Source organism: Fusarium coffeatum, assembly GCF_003316985.1.
Source record: "Fusarium coffeatum strain FIESC_28 chromosome Unknown BRIP53273_contig_84, whole genome shotgun sequence".
Taxonomy (NCBI): domain Eukaryota; kingdom Fungi; phylum Ascomycota; class Sordariomycetes; order Hypocreales; family Nectriaceae; genus Fusarium; species Fusarium coffeatum.
This window is the reverse complement of record NW_022157880.1, coordinates 297,535-322,939: the sequence shown is the minus strand read 5'-3', so window position 1 is coordinate 322,939 and position 25,405 is coordinate 297,535. Positions and strand designations below refer to the sequence as shown.

Below are 25,405 nucleotides of genomic sequence, written 5' to 3'. Positions count from 1 at the left end.
TGTACTGTCTTGCACAGGCTGTGGCGGGTGTGATGTGCAGAGTCGAGTTTCAATATAGTCTCCTGCCGACTTTGTCCAATAGTCTTCCGTCTCACAAGATCTCTAACACTCGTCTCTGGGCCACTTTATCATGGAATTATTGAGAGATAAGGTTCTTCCTCGATAACTTTACACTTTTTGAAGCATCAAGAGGCGGACGCTTGCACGAAACCTTATTCTCTGCCTGGGAGTAGAGTTCGTATTGGTTATAAAACATCTTGCCTACTTCTTCGAAGTCGGCGTATCTTCCTTGTTCAACATCAGCAAGACCCTCTATTCATCAGTCAGAAATTACGAATTGCGGGCATCTTTATCACCAGATGTGTGACAAGCAAACCGAGGATAGACCCCTTTCACGCCTCGAAAAGCTTCCCAACGAAATTATTACCTCCGTCCTCGAGGACCTATGCCATCATTGTAATGATATATACCCCGAATACCCCACGAGATATCTTGCAAGAGATAGCGGCGCCCTCTGCAGATTGTCCCGAACCAGCAAAAGATGTCGATCTATGGCCCTGCCGTTTTTGTTCCACTGCTTTTACGACTACCATGAAACCAAATACATATTCAAGATGCTCGACTGGCATCAGGAACTTGCTGGATTTACAAGAGCCATATCTCTACCCTTCAAAAGCAGTCTTCACAACTATCGTCTGATGGAGCGTACGGCTAAGAGGCTTTCGGTTGCGGATCTAAAAGCTGTCGACTATGCGTTGATAAAAGATCTTCCATCCATCGAGGCAAGTCTGGCGTTTACACTTTGCTCTAGAGTGGAGCGATTGCAGATTCGTCTTGATACACTTGATAGGAGCAGAGCTTCCTTCAAAAACACGTTCTATCTGTTTAAAGGAATTTCAGACAAGCGGCGTACCCCCACTCTCCTCCAATCTCTGAAATACCTTGAAGTACGAACGGGCCTTGGACCCACGGATGGTATAGTCGCCTCTGGTGTCCCCCTTATTCTTGAATTTGCTCCACGACTTGAGGTCTTGATCTTGAGGGGCAGAGACGGCTTCAAGCCCAAGAACTTTGAAAACTGGTTCTTTGCAGCCAGAGTCCGTCCCGCGCTCGAAAGTCTTGTCGAGATACAGATGATAGGATGGGACTTGACAACAAGAAGCACCGACAGCTATGTCCTCAAGGAGTTCCTCACTACGACCAAGAGACTCAAGACTTTCAAGTATCTCTCCAGTGTCAAGAAACCTGGCCTTGCCGGTGACTGGGAATTGGGTTTGTTCCATCGCGAGTATCCTCCGCGGCACCTTATCAACATGTTGCTGCGAGTAAAGTCAACTCTGCAACATCTGACACTTGACTTTGGAGAGCGAGGACTTGATAAAGAGCCTCAGTCTCCAGATACACATGATATCATCATCGATAGCCGTCAGCTGAAACAATTTACACATCTTGAGACTCTCGAGATCGACCAATTCTGTTACTGTCCTCACCAAGTTGAAGGACTCAACCGCAAGACAGAAAGAAACACGTACCTCGCAGACATGCTCCCAACTACCGTCCGCAAACTAACTATATCGTTTCCAAGATACAGAGGAGGATATCGATGTCGAAATTGCATCGTGCACCTTGGCCAACGGGTGGTAGTTGGGGACTTTCCTTTACTTGAACATGTCGAAATCAACGCTCGTGTTGCTACACCAAAATACGATCCGAATCATGTTGTTAGCACGATGACGCTTGTGGATGATCCTGAACGAGATATCACGATTAACAGGCCCGAGATTGAAAAGTCGTTTAGGGGCTCAAGTGTTGTAGTAAAGTACAGGTTTTGGGCTGAAGACAACGGTAAACGGTACCGGTAGGCAGAAAGAAGAATGTGTTTGAAACAAAGCTGAATAAGGGCTAAGTACCTAAGTCTTGGCCACGTGATGGCTTCTGTGATTTACTGTCTCTACAGTCGCTGCTGTGTGAGTCATTTCCGATTAACATCGAGTGACACATGTTTGACAAACCTTGTATAATGAAATTACACTTTCCTTGAAGCATCAGAACTGCTTTTTTTTTCATTAAGCTTTCGAGAATCAGGTCCCTCAACGCGTATATGTTAAATTAGCACAACGAATAATAACACAGCTATGAACCCAACGCCAATGAAGATTCAAGTCCACAAACTGCACACAGTCATAGGTACGTAACTGTGATACATGCCATAAAAGCCTTTCCTCCTCCGCTTTTTCTGCAACCGAACTTTGTTTACTCTGCCTTGACATAAGGTTTGAGTTGAGCATAAAATGCGCTTTGCTGCTTGCTTTCTTCTTAGCTGCTCTTCCTTCCTTCCACTTACATTATCTATATCACAGAAGCACTACAGCTATCACACGTAGCAGTCGCGTTACTCTGAAGTCATTTTATCTTCCTTTCACCGACATCACCCACCTACCACAACATTTGGAACTCATCGTACAAAGAGGCCGCGGTTGGAGCATACTGTCATGGCGCATTTTGAAAACCTTCCCGTCGAAATCATCGACTTGATATTCTACCAACTATTCCGTCCGCCTAACGAGGAATGGAACAAGGCATGGTCCGAATATATGACCGATGTCCCCAAGGTTGCTGTTGGAGACTTTATTAGGTTAACCGGAACCAACAAACTATGCCGCTCACTCGCACTGCCTATCCTTTTCCACTCTATTAGACAATCCCACGGGGCAAAGTACATATTCAACATGTTCAATTGTTACCGGGATTTGACAGAATTTACGAAGAGTCTCGTCCTGCCTCTTTCTAGGCGAAGCAGCTCTGGCTATTCTTATGTGGAAGATGCGGCATCAAAACTTGGCGTTTATGGTCCAGTCGTTCAGTCTATATACGACGGACGTCCCGAGACCGCTGAAATGAGTCTTGCGCTTACACTTTGCTCCACTGTTGAAAGGCTGAAAATACGTCTTCCTGATCACGACCGCAACACCGACTGGCAGAACAGATCGTTTAGAACAACTTTCGATTTATTTACAATTATCTCGTGTCAATTGGGAAGAGTCCCGTATCTTGCAAGCTTAAGATACCTCGGGTTCTACACAAAATCGCACAGGTGCTATAACGAACCTGATTCGGATTTAGCCCTTTTTGATATCCCTCGGATCCTCGCACTAAGTCCCAAGATCGAGGTCTTGGTCATGCGCGGTTATTTCGAGAAGTATTATCAGATCGGAATTCCATTTGATGTAGACGTTTGCCGTCCTGCGCTTGAGGTCCTTATCGAGATCCGGTTGTTAGATTGGCCGTTGTATAGTGACGAGGATAACGATATCAACGTTGTCGGCAAAGTCCTCACTGCAACAACGAGACTAGAGAGATTTGTTTATGCCAGTCGTCCAGCCGACTTCTGGGGAGACGAGCATCCTCCACGGAGACTCATTGCCATGTTGCGACCGGTACAGTCAACTCTTCAACATCTAACACTTGACTATGGGGAAAAGAGTCTTTTGCCACACTATGAGGGCCGTTTTACATCAGAAGAGATAGTTATTGCGCCAGACCAGCTCCAACGGTTTATACATCTCGAAACCCTGGAAATCAGCCAATGCGTATATTGCTACCACCAACTCAACCGCAAAGCAGAGGGAGCCACGTATCTAGCAGATCTACTTCCCATAACGATCCGAAGATTGACCATATACTTCCCCAGACACTTTGGCGGGGTCCAGTGTTTGGACTGCATCTTATACCTTGGCAAGCGTGTAGTAGCTGGTGACTTCCCTGCGCTTGAGTTCGTGGAAATCAAGGCTCATTTCCACCAATATAGACGCAAGAGGCATAGACGCCGTTTTGGACAGTGGACATATCATCCTTGGATGGCCGAGGATGCTGCAAGGCAAACGTTGGAGTATGACAAGGAGCTGGCAGCTGCCGCAAGGAGGGAGGAAGGGCGAGAAGAGAAGGTCAAAGAGGCATTTGCTGGTTCTGGAGTTGAGATAAGGTATAGGGTTTCGCAATCTGTATGGGAGACTGAGGGGTTTCAAGTCTCGGACACATGAATAAGCAATCGCAGCACTTGTTGTTGTAGAGGATGGGAATAGTCATGTTGGTTCCAGGAGGGCCTGAGATGATGTGCCACCATCGGCTAAGCATGTATTAGTTTGACAGATAGGGAAAGAAGACAACTCGGGAAAGAAGACAACTCCATCGTTCAACGTACAGTTACCTCCAACTACCAATTTTACACTCAGTCCATGTCCTAGTTACCCTGTTCCCAAGTTCCCAAATCCACTCAGAATAACCTTACCATGCCATCACCAAGTGATTGACACAATCTTATTGACATACTCCCCCTTCCTCCCCAAAATGAGGTTCTCAGCAATCCACTTGCCAGCATCCTCCCTGGAAATCGTGTACCCAATCTCTTTCTTCTCCCTCCCTTTCTCAGGATCCTCAATACCAACTCTCACAGCTGTATCGCTCTCGCCATCAACCAGCAAACTAGCTCGCACGACACAAAAGTCTTCACCACTGGAAGCTAGCTTATCTGTCATGACGATTTTATCGTCGCGCGCAACTGCGATTGCGAAATTGTAGATTGGGTACATGACCAGGGGATAGTCACGACCGAAACTCGATGTTCCAGTCGTCGAGACAGCGATTATGAGAGGTTTTCCACTCTTGCCTTGGTTCCGAAGTTGCGTGATGGATTCAAGAAGCACGGTTATGCCGACTTCGCAGACCTTTGGGTCGTCGATGGTTAAGCTCCACGGAACAGGTTTGCCGCCGATCGAGAAGAGGATCTCGTCGACCAGTGTGCCGTCGGATTTGATGAGACAGTCGCTGACGGCCTTGGAGTCATGCGCGTTGCCCTCCACGACACGAAGCGCGGGATATTCTTTGTGGAGAGCCTCGAGTTTAGAGGGGACGCGACATAGCGCAATGCAAGTGTGGCCTGCGGCAAGTGTGAGTTTGAGAGCTGCGAGGCCGATGCCTGTGCTTGCGCCGAAGAAGGCGACGGTCTTGGTTGGGGTTGTCATGTTGGTACGAATATACGAGAGTTGTTAGGGTACGAATTGCAGTTGGCGGAGAGTGGCCGTTATGAAGAGAAATCGATTGATGTGTTAACATAAATGTAGGCAGCAGAATAGAGTCATGTGGCATTTCGGGGGATTATTACACCGAGTCATGCGACGGCGGATGAATGGAGTAATCAGCGATGTAGGGCGGTGGCACAATAAAGAGACGTCGTTGGTCATCATGAGTGTCTTATGGTCTAGACCCCAAATTCTTATCTAAATACCAACTATGCCACGAGGCCATATTTAAGCAACCTCAGCCTCAATCAACATCTCATACTGCTGCGGATCCGGCCAAAACTTAGCAATCCTGAACCCCGCACCTGTCAAAAGATTTTCCCACTGACTCTTCGTCCTTTCAGCAGATGAAAGAAGAGACATCATCTGGACATCCATGGTCGTCTGGCTGATACTAGCTCCTGTAGACGGAATGACTATATCATAAATGAATAACTTGGAGTAGCCCTTCGTCATGGCATTTCGTGTGTGTGAGAGGATTGTTGTAGCTTCAGCGTCGGGCCAGTCATGGAAGACGGCGTGCATGAAGTATGCGCGAGCACCTGGTATGGTCAGTTAATCGTTACTGATGAGAATGGAGGAAGACTTACCAGTCACAGGTTGAGGCGTAAAGAAATCATGAACCTGAACAACAATTCTATCGTCCAAATCAACCTTCTCAAGAATAACCTTCAAATCCTGCAACACAAGCGCACCACCCGGTAAATCCGGCTTAGCCTCAAGAACTCGCTGTATATCAATACCCGTATTCCCACCAACATCCACAACAAGCGGCTTACTCAAATCAGCTCCGTCGAGTAACTTGTTAACATCATAGATATTGGTCCAAGGTGTCTTCCACGCAGTCCAAGTCTCCATGTGACCTGTAAAAGCTTCATAATACTCTGGAGTCTTTTGAAGGCGGTCGAAGTAGTTTAGACCTTCAGGGTCGTTGTCCGCAAAGTTGCTTTGGGTTGCTGCCGTGGGCTCTCTGTAATTGTTTTTGGCGAGATATTTGGGGAGGTTGAGGGCGGCGGATATGTAGGTTTGGGATCTGGGATTATTAGTCGAGTATTAGACGTTTAGAGCGGTGTTACGGACCCTGCTTCGAGGGAGCCTCGAATTCCGGTGTTTTCGTCGCCTATGGCGTGGGAGAAGGGCGTCGGTCTGAAGGTATCTACGCCCGTTTCTTCCACGACGTAGAAGGCGGCCATGATACGGAACAAACGGCCTAAAAAGCATCAGTACAAAGCCCGTCACCACCAACAAAGGTCAGTTACGCAGAAGGTTGGACTCAACGCCCTGTCCTGTCAATTTGACCAACTCATCAATAGTCTTCTTTCCACCGCCGCTCTCTGTCCAGGCCTTCCAGAGACCCAAGTTGATACAGGTCTGGATAGCGGCATTGACAGCGGGTTGTTCAAAGTCAAAACCCCAGGCTCGCTCATTTGGTGTTTCCAGTCTAGCTAGAAGGCGTCGAGCTGCAGCTCGGACTTGGAGACGCTCGACTTCATCGCCGTTGAATTGAGATGGATGGATGCTGTCGAGGGTTGTGATAAGAAAGTTGGTCGAGGGGCCGATTGAACCCATCTTGGATGTAGTGAGGAAAGGGTTATCGGGATTGGGAGGATCTGACATAATGAGAGTCTTGGTGAAGGTGCGCCCTAATATAAGTATAATTGCATCAAATATCTTCCCCTCAACAGCGATTCATCACAGATGCAGCATCCTAGGTCCTGCATATATCGCTGCAACATCTCCCCCGACGCAGGATCAAGACCCTTCCAGTAGTGGGTCAGAGATGAGATCCTCATCCCTGCTTGGTGGTCAATGGAGAGTTGCAGAGTGAATAATCTTGTCCCCGCCACCTTGAGTTGATGTCTCTATGATCTATCATTTGTTGGTCATCAGTCGCATCAAAGTGTTGGTCGAGCCAATGCAGGACAAGACAATTCACCGGGGTCCAGATCCTTGGAATGGTAAGCAAACTATATCTCTGCGCCCGTTGCTGCAATTCGGTCGATCGCATGATAATCCTGAGGCTATCAATCTTGATGTTCTTTGAGCATGCCAGAGAACGGTAAGCTTAATTAAGAGTGAAGATCTTAAGAGTCAAGCCGCTAATGAGTGTCCCGTAATGGCTGAGTCTAGCGCTGACCACATTTCAGCATCTCATCTCCCCGGAAGCTGGGTCTTTGCGGCGCAGTACAGTCTGATCACCAAACTAAGACCCAACATACATATGAATTATTGGCCATCACAGATCAACATAAACTAAGCAAATTAAATTAAAGCAACGGCTCATATCACGCAACTGTTATTTCCACAGTGCAGCCTTTTCCCTCAAAGGTGCATGTTTTTTGTTGGTGATGGCTTATAATTGCTTTTGCTTGCTGGGCAAACAGCATAAGCGAGACCTCGCTTACAGCCCGGTGCGGGGAAATGAGGAACGAGACGAGAGACAAGATAAGAGAGAAGAGACGTTATCGTTTTTCTTCGCCAAGATGTGTTGTCAAAGCGCTATTACGAAAACGAAAATGGCATTTGTCGTATGATACCACCCGCTGCATTCCGATCTTCATTGCAGGATCTTGGCTGCAGTTCCGGATTATTTCCCGACCTCCGGATCTTTACCTACTGGTCAATGCTTTCTGATTGTTGGCTCACATAACTTTCCTCTCTGATGGACGCAATAACAAAAGCCAAGAATAAAATCTATGAACCAGAATACACAGTGCTCAAAATGATTGTTCTTAACACCTGGGAAATATTGCCGGTTCTCTTATTGCTTTTCTCTTTCTTATAGTGCAATGGAAAGACTCGGGCAGCCAACCCGTACCCTTTTCTTCAACAGCCAACGACCAAGCCACCAACAAGGATAAAATCCATCAGTCGCAAGTCTCAGTTCTCCAACCCGTGAAATTTCTACCTAACGAACCTGTCACTTTTTTATAACGCGGCTCAAACACGCCAATGTTTTGTTGCTTTCTTTTTCTTTGTCGATGTTGGTGGCGATCATTAACAGCATGATCTTTTCTGTTGATCAGGGGAAGTCCCCGAGAATGCTTTGCGATATGACACAGATACCGGGTACTCTGATAAAAGTAATAAGGTCGGGGTCTGCCTGGAGACAACCTGGCCTGGGCTGTATTGTTCATTCTTTTGTCCTGTGTAACAATGACTAGTTACTACGGTGGCCACGGGCCCATGCTCAATGGTGTTCTTTGGGCACAGGTAGTCGTTTGCATGTTCTTCGTATCCCTTCGACTTTACACTCGCTCTCGAATCCTGCATTCAATTGGAGCAGATGACTATCTCGTCCTTCTAGCCCTGGTATATACTCAACCCCAATCATCAGTCGTCAAACCGATATTGACCAAAGGCTTCACAGATACTCCAGATAATCTACTCCTCGTTCGTATCCGCCGGAACGGAATTCGGCGTCGGCCGTCTCTTCGCAGACGTCGGCAATCCCGATGCATACTTCAAAGCCGTCGAAATGGAAGTATACGCCCAAGTAAGCGGGATTCTTCTTATTGGCGTGGGAAAATGCGCTGTCGGTATCTTTCTTCTCCGAATTATACGGAACAAGATACAGAAATGGGCTATATGGACCTTTTTGGCAGGCACAGTGGGCATTACCCTTTTTGCAGGTGTCGTTGTTGTGGTGCAGTGTGATCCCGTGGAAAGTACCTGGGATAAGAGGATTGATGGGTATTGTTGGATTGACTTTTCTAAAGTTGGGTTGACTGTTGGATGTAAGTATTCCTGTCTACTTGCAGGTTTGTGCTAATCGAGTAGCTTGGTTTGTTGTTGCCGACTTCTTCTTTGCTATTTTCCCTTGGTTTGTTATCTGGGAACTCAACATGAAGCGCAAGGAGAAGATCACTGTTGCTTGTGGTTTGAGTCTCGGTATCTTGTAAGTCGTCCCCTTATACAAGTCTACGTCAGACTGACGACTTTAGTGCCGGTATTTGCGGTATCGTCAGAACCGTCGCGCTCGACAGTCTCAACGCAGACGAATTCATCTGTACGTCTCCCACCCATCCCATACAATACTCTACTAACATCCCCAGACGACACAGTCGACATGCTCATCTGGTCCGCCACCGAAAGCACCGCCACGATAATGTGCTCCTCCATCCCCGTCCTCCGTCCACTCTACGTCCGCTTCCGCTACGGTAGTAAGGGTGACAGCTCTACCGGAGGAAGTAGCTACAATCTCAAGAAGTACGGAAATCACAGTAGTAAGAATGGCACTGGAACTGGTGCAAATGCTGGGCCGTCGCATCAGACCGTTATTGCGTATGGTGCGAATGCTAGTGATGAGAGTATTTTGAGAGATACGAAGAATATGAATGATGCCGGTGGAATTCGGAGGACCGATGAGATTTCTATTAGTTATGGGGAGGTTTGATCGTATTAGACGTTTTATGTTGTATCTAGAGCTAGACGTTTCCGTGGCACAATATGAGTTCCTTGTATAGAAACCCTTTGGGTTCAATTGTGCTCATGCCCGCCGTTCATGCGTCTGTACATTACAGCTCGTCATGGCTATAAGACTTTTCCATGACACCCTGACAGAACATCTGCAGCTCTCCACGTCCACGTTTCAGTCGAGGGAGGAACTTGACCTGGTACACAGCCCTCCTATCCTCATCAGACAATACAGCATGCACCATATACCTCATTGCCATATCCATTAACCTATCAATACCATGGTCTGGCACTTCCATCAACGCAGTCTGGTTAACTCTAGTTCTCAGAAACTCTGACACCTCTTTATCAGACATATCTTCATTTCCAAGTATCTTTTTAGCCTCATTTCAATCCACGGCTTTGTTCTCAAGGGTTTCTTTCGCCTCCTTCCCATTCTTTCCATCGAGGTATAACGATTCGCGAACTAGGCGAAACGGTTTCTTATACTGGTCAAGACCAAGGACGTCGAAGAGGGAGATGGAGTTTGGGTTTTTTGGCCAGACTCCGCTGTTTTTCGGGTGGGTTCGTACTTGCTCTTGTAGGTAGCAGAGAGAGACGGTGAGAGATTGCTCATGTGGATCGATTGTCGTATCGAAGGCAGCTGCTAAGACGGATGTCAGAGTTTGCGTAGCTTGAAATAATCCCCAAGCTACAACCGGTATAAGAAAACGAATAGTCCACATATTATATTGGCATGGATCGGATACTAGTGAATTGAAGGGATCTTGGCTGATACTCTGTAAAAGGGCAAGACCGCAAAGAATCCAGAGTTCACTTCTTTAGCTTGTGTTTTACCAAATACTTATTTCCGGTCATCTTAGGAACCCAAACAAATTCGCAGGATCATAAGCTGATGCAATACTGCACAGTTTATTCATAGGTAACTGTTGTATGATGACGTAAGATTGGAGGCGAGGATATTTTTGGCATGGCTATGCGCGATCGTACCTGAATCTTTTAATAAAGAGGAAAGAGTCCAGCATGCTCAGGTCTAAGTTGGACCTTGTTAAAATTGTATTCTACTTTATCATGTGTCACTTTTGCTCAACGGCCCTCTGTTCAATTAATAAGGGTGTTCTGAGGTGATATGAGTTCACCACAGGCGATTCGAGAAAGACTAGTGACACACTGCAGCTATATTATTTCCAAGTCAACTTAATCTAGTTCGTAGTTTTACCCGCTCTAATATTGAGTCTTTTGATCCAGTTTGACACTCAAGTCAATATTTGTTGTTGTTCCAGTTCAGAGTCTATGACTCCAGGGTAAGGACAAGGGTCCTGAAACATCACTCATTAAAGACGCATGAACGGCAGTTGCATTGGCCAACAAGTTCATCCGATCACTGAAACACCCAATAAACTCTCAACGTGTTGATTAACTCTAATAGATTACTGACATAAAATGGCGCGATGTTTCTTATACTAGTGTCTCGTCACGATTGATCTTCCCAACGCTTCAAGCAAAAGCCTCAACTGTCGCGTTCACCAAGAAGGAAACTCTCACGGGCGCCAAAAAATCCCAAATCTCAATTCCAGAAACTCCAAAGGCTGGGAAAGTACCGTTGGCTCAATAACCTTAACTCAAACACAACGGAACGTTACTCGTGGTATGACGACATGGCTAACCGAGTCCTCCGAGACCGCCACATCTGGGTTGGGTAAATTACAGGCTGCGTCGCGTGTAGATGAAGACGGCGGGCGCTAAAAACGCCCTGAGATCCAAGGTGTGGCTTCTTCAAAGATACTAAATTGCTAAAGAAGTTTATTTGACGGGTGACCCCGAACGCGTGGTCTCATGCGGGGAGGCATCGTGACACATTTTATCTTATTCCTGTTGAACTTGGACTTGAGTTGGTACTGTGGTTGTCCTACGTTTCTGTGACGCTGGTATGCGGCTCGCCGGTAATAACGACATCGGCTATAGCCTCCAACTGGAATGTGCCACAAGGGTTATCAGTCTAGACTTGTTCAATTGGTGCCACAAAATGGGTCCAGCGCAGAGAAGATACTGTAACGAGATAAGATACACAGCCTCGGTTCGTCCTTTTGTAGCGCAGTAAATAAAAAAACGATGACGACTTGAAGAGAACAAGGGTACATGTCAAAAGGTCCGCGATGAGGGGTCAAAAACTGCCGATCTACAACTCGCCGCTAAACCTGTTCCAAGTAATCACAAAAGATCCAGTGCCGATAAGAGCCAATCCTTGTATCTTACAGTGGGCTAAAAACAAGAGTTGGAGAAAGCTCACCAGGATAGGAAGGTCTGAACATCTCCAATTCAAAGATCATCCGTCTTACCGGGACGGAACTTTTGAACGCTGTTCCGCTTGGGGCAGCTCAGGGTAAGATAGTCATGGTGCAAGGATCTTGCAAGATGCCGTTCGAACCGTTTTTCTCTATACCGATTAATGTTTGGACATTTACGCGAGCATGCAAAGTGCCGTGTTTCCGTGCTGTGACATCAGTCCAATGACACAATTTCCATGCACTTACTCTACAACTCTATATATAATAGACCTACCAGCCACTTGACTTGTATTCTCATGACCACTCTACCCGTAATCCTCCAAAATGCGGTTCAGTTTAATCACCAGCGTCCTAGCCCTCGGCACCTTTGTCGAGGCAGGCTTCAACCAAGGCGCCATCAAAGCCTTCAACCGTCCTCACCCTCGACACTATGATCAGAAACGCGCTCCCGTTCCTCAACCCCACCTTAACAAGCGAGCAAAGTCTAAATTCTTGAACAAGAATTCTGAAAAGTTTGCTGTTAACGGGAGTGCTATTCCTGAGGTCGACTTTGACGTCGGAGAGTCTTATGCTGGACTTTTGCCCATCTCGCAGGATCCTGATGAGGAGAGGGAATTGTTCTTTTGGTTCTTTCCTAGTACTAATGTCAATGCCTCTGAGGAGGTGCTCATTTGGTAAGTGAGATTGTCAAGTGGAAGAGGATCTGGCTGACTCTTTAGGTTGAATGGTGGTCCTGGATGTAGTTCTCTTAGTGGTCTTTTGACCGAGAATGGTCCTTTCTTGTGGCAGCAGGGTACTCTTTCCCCCGTACCAAACTCCTACAGCTGGACAAACCTGTAAGTCCCCAAAACTACCACCACCATTGCCCTCACTAACATCTCAGAACCAACGTCATCTGGATCGAACAGCCCGTCGGAGTAGGCTACTCCCAAGGCAAACCGAACATCACAAACGAAGTAGAACTCGGTCTCCAATTCGCCGGCTTCTGGAAAAACTTCATCGACACCTTTGACATGAAAGGTTTCACCACATACATCACCGGAGAATCCTACGCAGGTTTCTACGTACCTTACATCGCCGATGCGTTCATCACTGCTGATGATGACGATTACTACAAGCTTGGCGGTGTAGCTATCAATGATCCTATCATCGGTGACGCTACTCTGCAACAACAGGCTGTTATTCTGCCGTTTGTCGAGTACTGGGACAAGTTGTTCTATCTTAATGAGACGGCAATGAATGCCCTGCGCTGGACTCATGAGCATTGTGGTTTTGACAAGTATCTTGAGAAATACGGTACTTTCCCTCCTCCTGAGGGTAAATTCGAGGTTCTGCCCGATCCTTATCTGGATACCAAGAACTATACTTGTGATATGTTTGACTGGGCATACTCGGCCGCTCTGGACCAGAACCCTTGTTTCAACATCTACCACATCACTGATACTTGTCCCAAGACATATAGTCAGCTGGGCATTGTCAACTCTGTAAGTTTTATCCACCATTAGCTCTCATGCCATACTGACCTTTTAGGGCGACTACTCTCCTCCTGACGCTGAAGTCTACTTCAACCGCACAGACGTCAAGAAAGCTCTTCACGCCCCCGTGAACACATCATGGTACCAATGCACCCGCAACAACGTCTTCGGCTTCGGCAATCCCAACTCCACCCGCAGCGACACCTCCCTCGCACCCGCTCAAAACGACGTTCTCAAGCGTGTAATTGAGCACACCAACAACACCATCATCGGCGTAGGCCGTCTAGACTTCATCCTTCCCCCCAACGGCACACTCTTCGCCCTCCAGAACGTAACATGGAACGGCAAACAAGGCTACCAATCCTACCCCCAGGACAAACAGTTCTACGTGCCCTTCCATCCTGAGTTCAACGGCGGAAGACTCAGTGAGGCGGGTATTGTGGGACAGTGGGGTTATGAGCGTGGGTTGACGTACTATGAGGTTCAGCTTGCGGGCCATGAGTTGCCTGGGTATAGTGCTGGTGCTGGGTACAGGGTTGTGGAGAAGTTGTTGGGAAGGATTAAGGATTTGGGCGTCATTGAGGATTTTACGACGCAGAAGGGTGATTATCAGGGGGATGTTAATGCGACGGTTACCAATGTGGGCTTGAACCACTTTGGACGGCCTTTTGGGCAGGGGTTTCTTTAAATATCTGAGAGATTAGATTCTTTCTGAAGCAGCTCAACAAATGAGAGAACTTGCATACTGTCACTCTTATGAGAAAATGTTGTTTGCTGGATTCTGCCCCGTCACTAATGGTGGTCTTTCGGAAATGAAGCTATTCAGAAGTGACGTGTGGCGCATGCAGCCGTTCTGACTGCTGGTTCTGAATTGCCAAAGTCAATTGAAAATCGCAGTTAAATAAAAAACCATAGGTAATCAATCTATCGTTATTCTGACCTTTTGCTACCTTAATGAAACGATGACGTGAGTTTGAGGGCTATTCATGTCTGATGCTGTCCAGCAGCCAGCTTATGCTAGTCTCCTGATTTGAAGTCTCCATCAAATACGGATTTTGAACAGAGTGACGCTTTGGATAAGTCATCATAATTATTCTGCCTACACGGGGCTACCAAAGCCTCATTCACTGGCTCTTGAACCAGGGGAGGACTTCGGCTCCACGCCTTCATAATCGTTCCAGCCTCCCGCCATAAGAAACGCCCCTAAATAGTCCGAGTCATGCATGGCCTCTGGCTTGAAGGATGTAGAGTCGGAACGTGTATGCTGTGACTCCTCTTCGGTATTAGCTTCATGAAAGAAATTGAGTTCGGGAAAGAAGCTTAATAGCTTATTCTCATCGCAAGACCTTTTGTAGTTCATCCGGAGCTCGCAGTAAATCATGTCTTTGAAATCGATCCTCTTCCTTCCTGGATACACCTCACGGGGCTTAGTCGCTTCGATTGAAACAGCCAAAAATTCAGTCGCTATCCAGACTGCCGCCTTCCTGGATCCGGAGATGTCCATGCAACCGATTGACTTGTCCATTTCGCCGCTGTTGGCTAGTTGACCAACGGCTGTTATTACTTCAGTTGATGTGTGATTTTGTAAGATCTCGGCTATAACAAGGACAGTTCGTGCCCAGAACTCGATCAAGCGGGAGGCATAACCGGGTTGCCAAAGCTTTCCGGTGTGAGTCATTGAGGCTAATCTCTTTATCCGAGACATCGAATCATCATATGGAAGCAGTGACGGGAGCCAATGACTCCAGAATTCCTCAAGGGTGTTAAGTGCCTGCTTCTGATCAAAACGTGTTTCTGACTGATCTGCACGTTTGATCTCATCCGCCGTCTTGTCTGTATTGTATTTGACCTTGTTGGAAGACCCATTGTCTGTTGGGACGCCACTGGCCTCCCAAGCAAAGTCTGGGATGTGCTTCCCGTCAGACCCCATGGCCTGTGGTAGATGATAGAGGTTTCTGTCAAGCCTCAGGATTTCCTGGTCAACCTTGGTTTCCCAACCGCGCTCTAGGATACGCAAGATACTAATGTTCCCAGCATTAGCAGCAATGATCTTAGCAGTTCTTTTGTTTCGGTTGGGTACATGAACATCAGCCCCGTATTGCATAAATATTCGAAGAATGCTATGACGCTCTAGCCTTGCTGCAACATGCGTGGCGGTGTTACCATTCGGGTCAACACCATTGACCATGGCTCCAGCTTCCAGAAGACATATCACGGTATCGACTGATCCATTGAGAACGCCACAATGTAGTGGGGTACCATATTGGTTGTTATGTAGGGATAGGTCAGGGCTACCACGAAGCAAACACCGAACCAGTTCTGTAGACCCATTGTAACATGCCAGGTGTAGGGCAGTGATGCCATATTTGTCGGTGTGGTTGATGGTAGCTCCTTGTGAAAGCAACAATTCACAATTGGAGACTGACGCGCAATAGTGTAACGGAACTTTTCCGAAGTTGTCCTCGACATAGAGGAGGCCTTTTCGCTGGTTAAGAATCCAGTCACTGACTTTGTTTGAGGAGCCAGTCACTGCAAAGTGAAGGGGCGTCCTTCCCATGCTATCCCGGGGCACTGGTGCCTCGCTCTTGAAAAAGTCGGCATAGTTTACAAGAAGCTGCGGAATCAACAGTGCTTTATCGTCGTCACGTCGAGCACCGATTTGAGTGGCGAAATGGATTGGTAGGTTGAAAACATTGTCGTTGACTGGCTGATGAAACGGAGAATGGGCAAGGTGTGGATCAGCTTCGAGTAATTCAGATACGACAGCGATGTCTTGAAAGTCGATGGCTTGCATAAGAGCTGTCATGCCGGTATCTGTTGCCACGTCAAGAGTTTGTATCTTCTGTATAGTAGCTATCGTCAAACGTAATTGTTTCCTATGATGTGACCTGTGCATTGCAAGACGCTCTAGATTGGACGAGAAGCTTAGGGCACAGGCCAGAGGTGCAAGGCATCGTTGCTTTTCCTGGTTCGTGCTCCCCGCTAGATGAAGTAAGATGTCATTGCAGTGGTATTTTGCTGCGATATGAAAAGCGGTCCAATGTGATCGAGGATCAGCATCCGAGAACTGCGTGCTATCGTATACTGGTACGAAAGGATCCGCACCAAGGTTGAGAAGTACCTCGACAGTTCCAAGGGAGTTCAATGAAATGGCGATGGCAAGAGGAGTCCCTAAAAGCTGCGTAGGCCACTGACTGTGTACATAACGTATTGTGGTACATGGATAGTTGACAGCTTCGCAAAGATGTGTTGCTTCCTCCATTGAGCCCTTATGAACATCTTCCAGAGATATGTTATTGTCGAAGGTTAAGTATTTTGAGTTGTTATCCAATTTCGATGACAGTCTTTCGAAGATATCCTGGAGGAGCTGCCTTTCTTGGAACACAAATAACCAGTGATACAATGTGCAACCATCAGTTGTTGAGGAGAAGACAGATGCGCCCCGTGCTAGAATATGACACAAGCCTATATAATCTCCTTGGAAGCATGCTTTGACAAGGTCGGGCATGTCTGCTGAATGATCAGGCTCGGAAGAAAGCAGTGTCAAAATCTGCGATACGTATGGTTTCTGGAGTTCCTGCGGTGAGTCGCTCTTGAAATCAAGAAGACATCCAAAGACCTTCGCAATCTCATGGCCCTGCGATGCAGCCATTTGGCCGTAGCGGAAGGCCTCTTCCTGGTTTGGCGGAGTTCCGAAGCCAAAATGGTGACACAATGCAATTTGCCATAGCACAGGAGCCATCTCTTTAATTAGTCGCTTAGAATGGGTTTGCGTGAGTTCGTGAAAGATTTGCTGCTGGTGTTGCCAAGTAATTTCACGACCGCTATCTAAACGAAACATCTGCGGATCTTGTCAGAGAATTCCTCCTTTTCAAAAGACTGAGAACTTCACATGCCTCGTATGTTGGTGTTGGTGATTCCAAGTGTAATGCCATGTCTGATTGAAGATCTAATAGAGGTTTCGAACTGTAATGTCAGATATATGAGTGTGTAAGGCGAGAAAGATGGGTTTCATACTTCCATTGAGTGCCTATAGGAATAGTTCGCGCATCCGTCACACGTTTCATAGCCATATCCTGTAACGTCATATGAAGAGTCGCCCTCAGAAACATGGCTGGACCGATAGAAGGCCCTTGCACTGCAGATTTAGCGTAGTTGAGAAGATATTGCCAATTGATAGCGCTTCGGCTGTTTGCCTCATTCATAATAAGGTCGTGCTTTGTGAGATAACACAGATACTCATCCCCTTCAATACACGCCTCCCAGATCAGAAGCCCAAAAGCCCACATATCGCATTTGAAAAGGTCTTGCTGATCGATTGGGTAATCGTCCTGTGTATGGACTTCTGGTGCATTGTACCTGATGGCAAAAGTTAGCATGGCAAGTGGTAGTCTTGACACAGGAATAGAGATCTCACATCGAAGTCCCTTTGTATCTAACTGATGAACGGTTTCCTTCACAGCTCTTGTCGCTCAGAATCACAGCGTGTCCAAAATCAGCGATTTTCGCTATTGCCTTCGCTGGGCGATCCCAGTCTGGGAATACCAACACATTATCCAATTTCATGTCGCCGTGAATAATTCCGCATGTGTGCAAGATCGAAAGGCCAGACGCTACATCCCCCGCGAGGATTTCGATGTGGCTAAGCGGTGGCTTGACTCTGCTGATATACTCCCTCATGGTGCCAAGTGGGGCGTAGTCGACGAGTATATACGGCACGATGAGACCTCGCGGTGTATTCCAGCCATATCCCCGAACGTCAAGTATGTTGGGGTGTGCTCGTAGAGGGCCATGTCTCATGATTTTGATCTCCAAGATAACAGAACGTAATCGTTGACGCAAGGCTGCGTCGTCGGCTTCAGTACTGACCTTGAGGTGCTTTACGGCGAGAGCATCCCCCTTTTTATCAACACATCTCTCGACAACATAGGTCTCCCCCTGTCCAAGTCTCTCTTCTCTGACCAGCTCTCCTAGACGGTAATGTGGGAGACTCAGGGTCTGCAGAGTCCTTATTACATCTTGAAGACCATGGGAGGAAAGACTTTCTTCGGCGGAGAATCGGGCACAGCTGAGGCTGGACACTGACGTTCTTGAGATTCGAGTGTTCCAACTGAGATCCGATGTGATCGATGGAGCTGTGTGTTCCATGGTCTTATGATACCGCGTTCATAGCGGGGAAGAGAAGACGCGGTTAAACCTGGGTATGTTGCTTTTCGCCCCATCCTCAGTCGAGGCAGCAGAAGAGGGGACTTCATGTCTCGGGATTCGCAGGAACGATATTCCAAGCGGACGAGCACCCGTAATCACGTATTGAGCCAAAAATATCAATATGTGGCGTTTTCAACCCCCATGTCATACGCACCGCCTATCAAATCAAGGTCATCACCAACCATTGTACGCCTAAGCGGGGTAACGAATCTGCCTTACGGACAAATGCACAGTCAGTCAGAAACAAGCACCACCCACCTTAGGGGTTTTGAACGAATTCTCACAATCCATCCCGATATTGGTCGGACGGAAGACATTGAATGATGGATCCTCTAAGCGTTGCGGGGTTGACAATTGCGGTCTTCGATCAACTATGGAAATTGGGTGACCGGACAGCCGATCTTATCGCCAATTTCAGAGACTTTGACAATGTAAGACATCTAGCTTGACCTAGAATTATGTTACTGACCTGGCCCAGGACTCTAGGAGCATGGAGCACAAAATTAAAGACGAGAGCAACCAGACCAGAGCACTTCAGATGCTCCTTTTCGAGTCATCAAACGTGCGTATCATCTCTATGCTCCGACATTCAGATATTAATTTGGGGAGATAGATCTATGACGGTCAATGTCTTTTCGAACAGTTCGACGTGGACATTCAGGAGGAGATCCGAGTACAGCTTGAGCAAGCTTCAGATGTCTTGGACCGAGCCTATCGCATCCTTAATCGTCCTTTGAATGCATATCTAGGAGTCTCACCAACTCCTAGTCATGACTCGTTAGTCCTGGGAGATACACCTACTCGGAGACCAGGATCGTTTCAGCGATTTCGATGGTCTCTGATGGATAAGAAACGAGTGGAGGCTATTATTCGAGACTTTGCTGACTCAAATGACCGAATACATGAGAATCTCAAGCTATGGTGCCTTGGTACCTCTATAGGCGTTGACCTGAGACATCTCAAGAGGCTCGAGACCAATATCAACTCTCAAAAACTGGGTTTTGATGCTGATGCCAGACTTCAGCTAGCTACTGGCCAGAAAAGTCCGATTCCGCAAACTCTGGAGATAGACGAACTAGAATTGCGTCAAGAGCTCCTCAACGTCGAACCGCTTGCGGAGTGCTTTGGTGTACTGACCTGGAAGGGCCAGAATATCATGGCTGAGTACAGGTCGTACGCTGCGGAGTCGCCAGTGCCAGTTGACATTGATAATCGCACGCGGGATTTGGTTGATAGACTTGCAAACCTCCTTCACCAACCGAAAGAGGCTCTCTTTCGCACCCCGAAATGTCAGGGCTGGGTCAAGCAGATGCAACAGAACAGGGTTGTCTATCTTTTTAACATACCACAGACAGTGGAGCCTCTGCCTATGCGGCTGCTGGACGCACTACAGTCTGATAAGATCCCAACCCCTTCGTTGAGCCAAAGGTTCCACCTTGCATCAAAGCTGGCGAAATGCATTTCGCAGCTTCAACTAGTCAAATGGGTAGGTGCTATATGAATTGCTAGCAACCTTGGTGAACAAGCCCCACGATTATTGACAGTCAATAGGTTCACGAAAGCTTTCGAAGTGAAAACATAATCTTCTTTCGCAAAGAAAACAGTACTTCGAGCGAAGAGGATTGTCTAGACCTTACCGAGCCTTGGATATTCGGCTTCGAGTTCAGCCGACCAGAAGCCTACTTCTCTCATGGGGTTGAGGATACATGCTTGGGACGAAACATCTACAGACACCCCAATCGACAGCTGAAGCCAACTCAGGTGTTCAGCAAGATCCATGACATCTATGCTCTCGGTGTAGTTCTGCTCGAAATTGGTTTGTTGTCCATCCATCATCTCTCTCCACGCCCATGAATAATAACAGGAACAGGTCTTTGGCAACCAGCGACCAGTCTGGAGAAACACGGCTTTGCGAAGGTTCGTGACCCACAGGCGATAAAAGATAGATTGGTATGTCAAGCGGAGAAACGACTGGGCTCTAAGATGGGGGATAAGTACAAAGACATCGTACTCAGATGTTTGGAAGGGAGGTTTGACATAGTCGATGATACAAAGGAGGACCTCAAACTACAGCAGGCATTCAGGTCAAAGATAGTGACCGTGTTGCAAAACGCTGCGGAGAACATCTAGGATTTATGAATAGCATAGAAGTGGATACTCTATGCAGTCAAATAAGATATTGAGGGTTGGTCTTGTAGAATTATGAAGTATCTGCGCCATTGGAGGATGTTACATACGTCTTCTCAAAATCTCCATAATTGGTGAAACAGGCTGGTATGCTAAACGTGGAGCTCGGGATGTGACGGATGTGAGCTTCACAGCTGTTGATGTCAAGGTTGTGCCGAGGTAAGAATAATTAGATATTAGCAAGAAGCTAGTGTTCCTAATCTAGGGGTGCCGACCATGATCCCTATACCACAATACCGCGGGCATCTTCACTCCAGATGGGTCAACAACAAACCATAAATAGACTATGCCCCAGTGTTTGAGAGCAACGTTGATCATTTCTCAATGTGTTGTTGCATCTGTAAACGTTGCTGGACTCGCTCACTAGAAAACCTTGATCTAGCAGCCAGTCCCAGTAGCTTGGTCTTGAACCTTCTGTTCCTGCAACCATGGTGGCACTGTCTTATTGGGATCAGAAAGCTCCAAGCCCCCACTGAATTCCTCCGAAGCCAGGCGCAAACCATCAACGCCGAGCCATGGGTCGATAGCCTCCAACTTTCTGGTCTGGGGGTGATTGAGGGTACAGTCCAGCAAGGGTGATATCAGAATAAGCGATTTGACACGTGATGCGACATGTGGCTGTTTGCGGATGAGACTCTGCATCGTCAACATGGCAAGGGTACCCCCAACGGAGTCACCCGCGATGCTAACGATGTTGGTTTGAGTCGTGATATCGCATAATCCTTCAACAACCCACTCAAAGGTAGCTTTACCCCGAAAAACAAGAGGGTAAATCGGAATTTCAACGGCCAGTCCAGTATCCCTTGCAATTTGCGCGGCGATTTTGTAATGCTGCGGCACGATTTCGTTGACAAAGTCGCCACCCTGGCAGTACAGCAAGGCAGGACCGGCCGTGGCTGACGAGGTTGAAATGCGGTACAGTGGCCATTCGTCGATATCAACGCGCTCGATGTTGACGCCTGGACCAAGATCTTCTGGCGGTGAGAAGCTCCGTGGACGGATGAACAGAGAGTCAATGTACTCGCGCATGATGGATCTGTTTGAGAGTCATTCCTTGCTAAGGCGTATCCATTCCTCGAGCCTTGGTGTAGTAGCCATTTTGATGATCAGGTGCGTATCGATAGTCAGATGGAGCCCGGTGAAGGACTTGCAAGCTGTGGTATGCTTTATTTTTCAGATGAAGGAGACAAAGAAAAGAAGCCAGCACGCAGAGGTTTATTCAAGGCTAAAAAGCTTAAGCAGGTGGGGGTTGTATCGACACAAGGTTCACGCAAAGAAAACGATAGGCAGGTTGTTACACTTCGAAAGTCTAATTGTTCTTCTTTGAACTTACCATAGGTCAGAGGTTCACGTTCAGTAAGCATATGGTATTTGATAATGTTTTGGACAGTTGCTTTACAATATCTTGCTATCGTTAGCCTGTAGCTGGATTCTATTTATATGTGTATGATTGAATCTAGACACTATCACTTGACTTAACCACCCTTCGTATAGACCCTCTTCCCTCCAAACCAAGTCTCCTCCACCTTAATATCCAGTAGCCCGTCAACACTAAGCACATCCTTCAAAACCATGAAATCCGCCCTCAGACCAACCTCCAACCTCCCCGTCCAACGTTCCGCAAATCTCGAATACGCAGCTCCATACGTAGCACCAGTAATAGCCTGCAACAAGCTCAACTTACTCTTCTCATTCGTAATATCCTTCCTCTCAGGCTCCAGCGCAGACTTTCTCGTCGTAGCATTATACAAATTCGGGAAAGGTAGATGTCGTGCTGTAGGTGCGTCTGTACCAATTGCAACGTTTGCGTGACCGTCGATACATTCTTTGTAAGGGAATGCATTTTCCCATGGTTCTGGTTTGACGAGTTTCGCGTAGCCTTCTAAAATTGCTGGATCGCTGTGAACGGGTTGGATGGAGGCCGTTATACCCAATCCTCCCAGCCTTGAAGCATCCTCCGGTGTAGCCATTTCTAAATGCTCGATTCGATGACGAGCGGTTGGGTTATTGGTACTCGCTATAGCTTCAATAGCCTGCGTAACGGCTACATCGCCAATAGCATGTATAGCACACTGCATACCAGCCTTCGTAATCTGACCAAGAGCTCTGTTCATAGCCTCCGGTGGCCAAAGTGGTTGAACAAGGTCCGTTGATTCGCCGTAGGGATAGGATAATGCAGCTGTACATCCATCTACTACACCATCGCAAATGAGCTTTACGCCCACGATGCAGAAGTCTGGTGATTTGGAGGGATGAAATTTGGTGTGCATCTCGATAGCTTCCTGGATTTGGGCGTCGAGAAGAGTTTGACCTGCTTCATAGGGTACGAACCAATGTGCTGCGATGTGAAGATTTATACCCTTTTTCTCTCGGAGTAGTTGGAGTGCTTCCCATGCTGTTGAGTCCATTGCCATGTCGATGACTCCAGTATATCCTTCGGCCGAGTATGCGTCTATAGCTTGCTCAAGTGCTTGCAGTTTCTCATCCATGGAGAGAGACTGAATTAGGAACGGCCAAATATACGCCGTCACAGCAGCTTCAGCTAGAAGGCCAGTAGGATTCCCATCTTCATCCCACGTAACGAATTCCGGTACCTTTTGTCTCATTTCTTCGATGGGTAACTTCTTCAAAGCAGCGGTATTACACCACGCAGAATGAAGATCATTCGCATCAATGAACATAGGCCTCGGATCAATATCATCGATCATACTCGCCAATGCAATCCCACCAGTGGCAGATTGAAGCCATCCTCGACAAAGGATATGCGGTAAATCAGGGTTCTTTTTCGCAAAAGCTGATATTCTCTTTCGAATTTCTTCCAATGATCTGCAGCCTCCTAGATCGAGTTTCTGTTCTGAAAGGCCGAAGAAGAGGAGATGGACGTGGCTGTCGATGAAACCTGGGAGGACGACTTTATTGTTAAAATTCACAACTTCTGCGCCATTGGATTTTGCCTTTTTGACTTCATCATCGTTCTCTGGGCCAATGTATGTTATCTTGGAGTTTTGGGTTATCACGCATCCTTGGTGAGAGGTGTGGTCGTGATTGAGGAACCGACCATTTGTCAAAACAGTGGTGGAAGACATGTTTTCAAGCGTGATTTATCGAGGAATGGGGAACAGTAGAGTTAGAGGAGGGAGTATAGTTAATAACCATCCAAAGACACTACGTAACATTGAACATTGGGGTTCAAAGCGGGGACCTGTCAACGACATTCCCATGTTGAATTACTGGTGATCTCGTAAAGCCGAGTGCTTAAACTGCCCAAATCCAGATTCCTGTGTAACGCTAATATCTCACAGTCGCATCGACCTGCTGAAACAAGCTAGCATGGGACTCGGCGGAGAACGCCATGAAAGTTGCCGACACTGCAATTGGCGGTTTGCATGGGGAGTTTCCGCGTCGGGGATAAATCGGGTGTAGGTCGCTTCAACCTTCTACTTTGCTATGGGAGTCTCCACTTGCTTGTTGTTTGATGTCCATTTGCATCTTGGAGTCTTCAACAAAACAGCTTGGTACTGTGGTCTAGTTGGTCATGACATCTCGTTAACACCGAGAAGGTCCCCGGTTCGAGCCCGGGCAGAACCTCACTTTTTGCTTTTTGAACAATCCTTTTATGATCAATTCGCAGGTAGGCAAGGAGGAAGTATAGCATAAATAAAGTCTGGTCAGTGCTCACTTTCAGTAAGACCACCTCCAAGCAGCGTCTTGATACGCTCTATATCCAACCCCTCCAATTTATCCTCCACAATTAACCATCCGTGAGATTCAATAAGAGCTCCAACTTCGCTTTGCAACTCTTCAATGTTGTCATAGTCGAACCGCCAGCATTTATGAAGAATGCTCCCCAGAAACTCATCCTCGAGATCAGGCATCCAGTCCTCATCTCTCAACAATCGTGCGGTTTCTCCTCCTTCTCGGCCCATTCCCTCGCCTGGCATATAAGATGTCATGATACAGTACACCAGTCTACCAAACATAAACATGTCGGTTTTAAGTGTTGGCTTACGTACACTCCTAGATGGCGGGAGTGACTTTGGTGAAAACTCGTTGCTGGTGAAGAACCACCCAGGGCAGTTCCAGCCGGTTGATGGATCATGGAATTCTGAGCCATAGAATCCTGCTAGTGACATGTCCAGGGACTCTGCGGATAACCAGCAGCTCGACTCGATGATTTCTCCATAAGCTATATTGTGAGAATGCATCAGCACAAGGGCTGACAGCATCTGCAGACTCCACTGGTAGGCTAGGGGTAGGAACTCTGGCTTGATGCGAGTGTTGGGCCATGTGGCTCCAGCTTGAGCACTGTAAACCTTTTCCTCGTATTCTTCAAGGAAATTCCAAAGTGAGCCATATGTCGGCTTTCGAAGAATAGGAAGACCTGTCCAAGCGTCTTGACCAAGCACCCTGTTTCATGTAGACCGATTGATTTGAAAACACCTACGGGACTATCGCTGGATGCTCTTGACCAATTACATCATAAGCAAATGAGGTTTTCAAGCAAGCATAACCCTCGGCATCCTGCCGCCATGGCGCATCAGGGTCGTCAGCTTCCTCGTCTTCCCAGTTTCGGGAGCTAGGAACAAAAATGACCAAATTGTCATCTCTTGAAAAAACGTTGGCATCTCCGATATCGATCGGCCTTGGCAGGTTCACTCCGTTTGGGTCGGTTAATGGGACGGTTCGAGGACCTGTTGCCGTCCGATAGTGAGTTCCCAGCGGTGCTTTGTTGTGGTAACTGCGAGCCATAGCG

The 25,405-nt window shown here is 47.3% G+C and overlaps 10 protein-coding genes across 10 annotated transcripts; 4 read left to right on the top strand and 6 right to left on the bottom strand.

Moving 5' to 3' along the window:
• Positions 1-614: 614 nt before the first annotated feature.
• On the top strand, positions 615-4,040 carry FIESC28_04155 (uncharacterized protein; the record flags this gene model as incomplete). Its single annotated transcript, XM_031158302.1, has 3 exons — positions 615-1,858; positions 2,134-2,187; positions 2,471-4,040. The coding sequence occupies 3 exons, from the start codon at positions 615-617 to the stop codon at positions 4,038-4,040; spliced, it is 2,868 nt and encodes a 955-aa protein (XP_031017751.1).
• Positions 4,041-4,295: 255 nt separating this feature from the next.
• On the bottom strand, positions 4,296-5,021 carry FIESC28_04154 (uncharacterized protein; the record flags this gene model as incomplete). The annotated part of the gene is made up of 1 exon (XM_031158301.1): positions 4,296-5,021. One exon carries the CDS (start codon positions 5,019-5,021, stop codon positions 4,296-4,298), a length of 726 nt encoding a protein of 241 aa, XP_031017750.1.
• Positions 5,022-5,306: 285 nt separating this feature from the next.
• FIESC28_04153 (uncharacterized protein) lies at positions 5,307-6,695 on the bottom strand (the record flags this gene model as incomplete). The annotated part of the gene is made up of 4 exons (XM_031158300.1): positions 5,307-5,620; positions 5,669-6,111; positions 6,159-6,288; positions 6,338-6,695. The coding sequence occupies 4 exons, from the start codon at positions 6,693-6,695 to the stop codon at positions 5,307-5,309; spliced, it is 1,245 nt and encodes a 414-aa protein (XP_031017749.1).
• Positions 6,696-8,234: 1,539 nt separating this feature from the next.
• On the top strand, positions 8,235-9,474 carry FIESC28_04152 (uncharacterized protein; the record flags this gene model as incomplete). Its single annotated transcript, XM_031158299.1, has 5 exons — positions 8,235-8,390; positions 8,458-8,815; positions 8,859-8,976; positions 9,023-9,087; positions 9,134-9,474. 5 exons carry the CDS (start codon positions 8,235-8,237, stop codon positions 9,472-9,474), a joined length of 1,038 nt encoding a protein of 345 aa, XP_031017748.1.
• Positions 9,475-12,106: 2,632 nt separating this feature from the next.
• FIESC28_04151 (uncharacterized protein) lies at positions 12,107-13,945 on the top strand (the record flags this gene model as incomplete). The annotated part of the gene is made up of 4 exons (XM_031158298.1): positions 12,107-12,456; positions 12,502-12,618; positions 12,666-13,266; positions 13,313-13,945. 4 exons carry the CDS (start codon positions 12,107-12,109, stop codon positions 13,943-13,945), a joined length of 1,701 nt encoding a protein of 566 aa, XP_031017747.1.
• Positions 13,946-14,377: 432 nt separating this feature from the next.
• FIESC28_04150 (uncharacterized protein) lies at positions 14,378-18,405 on the bottom strand (the record flags this gene model as incomplete). Its single annotated transcript, XM_031158297.1, has 4 exons — positions 14,378-17,098; positions 17,145-17,223; positions 17,275-17,616; positions 17,675-18,405. The coding sequence occupies 4 exons, from the start codon at positions 18,403-18,405 to the stop codon at positions 14,378-14,380; spliced, it is 3,873 nt and encodes a 1,290-aa protein (XP_031017746.1).
• Positions 18,406-18,788: 383 nt separating this feature from the next.
• FIESC28_04149 (uncharacterized protein) lies at positions 18,789-20,595 on the top strand (the record flags this gene model as incomplete). Its single annotated transcript, XM_031158296.1, has 5 exons — positions 18,789-18,896; positions 18,944-19,027; positions 19,079-19,951; positions 20,017-20,281; positions 20,336-20,595. 5 exons carry the CDS (start codon positions 18,789-18,791, stop codon positions 20,593-20,595), a joined length of 1,590 nt encoding a protein of 529 aa, XP_031017745.1.
• A 435-nt stretch (positions 20,596-21,030) lies between these two features.
• Positions 21,031-21,681, bottom strand: FIESC28_04148 (uncharacterized protein; the record flags this gene model as incomplete). Its single annotated transcript, XM_031158295.1, has 1 exon — positions 21,031-21,681. One exon carries the CDS (start codon positions 21,679-21,681, stop codon positions 21,031-21,033), a length of 651 nt encoding a protein of 216 aa, XP_031017744.1.
• A 446-nt stretch (positions 21,682-22,127) lies between these two features.
• Positions 22,128-23,738, bottom strand: FIESC28_04147 (uncharacterized protein; the record flags this gene model as incomplete). The annotated part of the gene is made up of 1 exon (XM_031158294.1): positions 22,128-23,738. One exon carries the CDS (start codon positions 23,736-23,738, stop codon positions 22,128-22,130), a length of 1,611 nt encoding a protein of 536 aa, XP_031017743.1.
• A 582-nt stretch (positions 23,739-24,320) lies between these two features.
• On the bottom strand, positions 24,321-25,401 carry FIESC28_04146 (uncharacterized protein; the record flags this gene model as incomplete). Its single annotated transcript, XM_031158293.1, has 2 exons — positions 24,321-25,059; positions 25,097-25,401. 2 exons carry the CDS (start codon positions 25,399-25,401, stop codon positions 24,321-24,323), a joined length of 1,044 nt encoding a protein of 347 aa, XP_031017742.1.
• Positions 25,402-25,405: the final 4 nt, after the last annotated feature.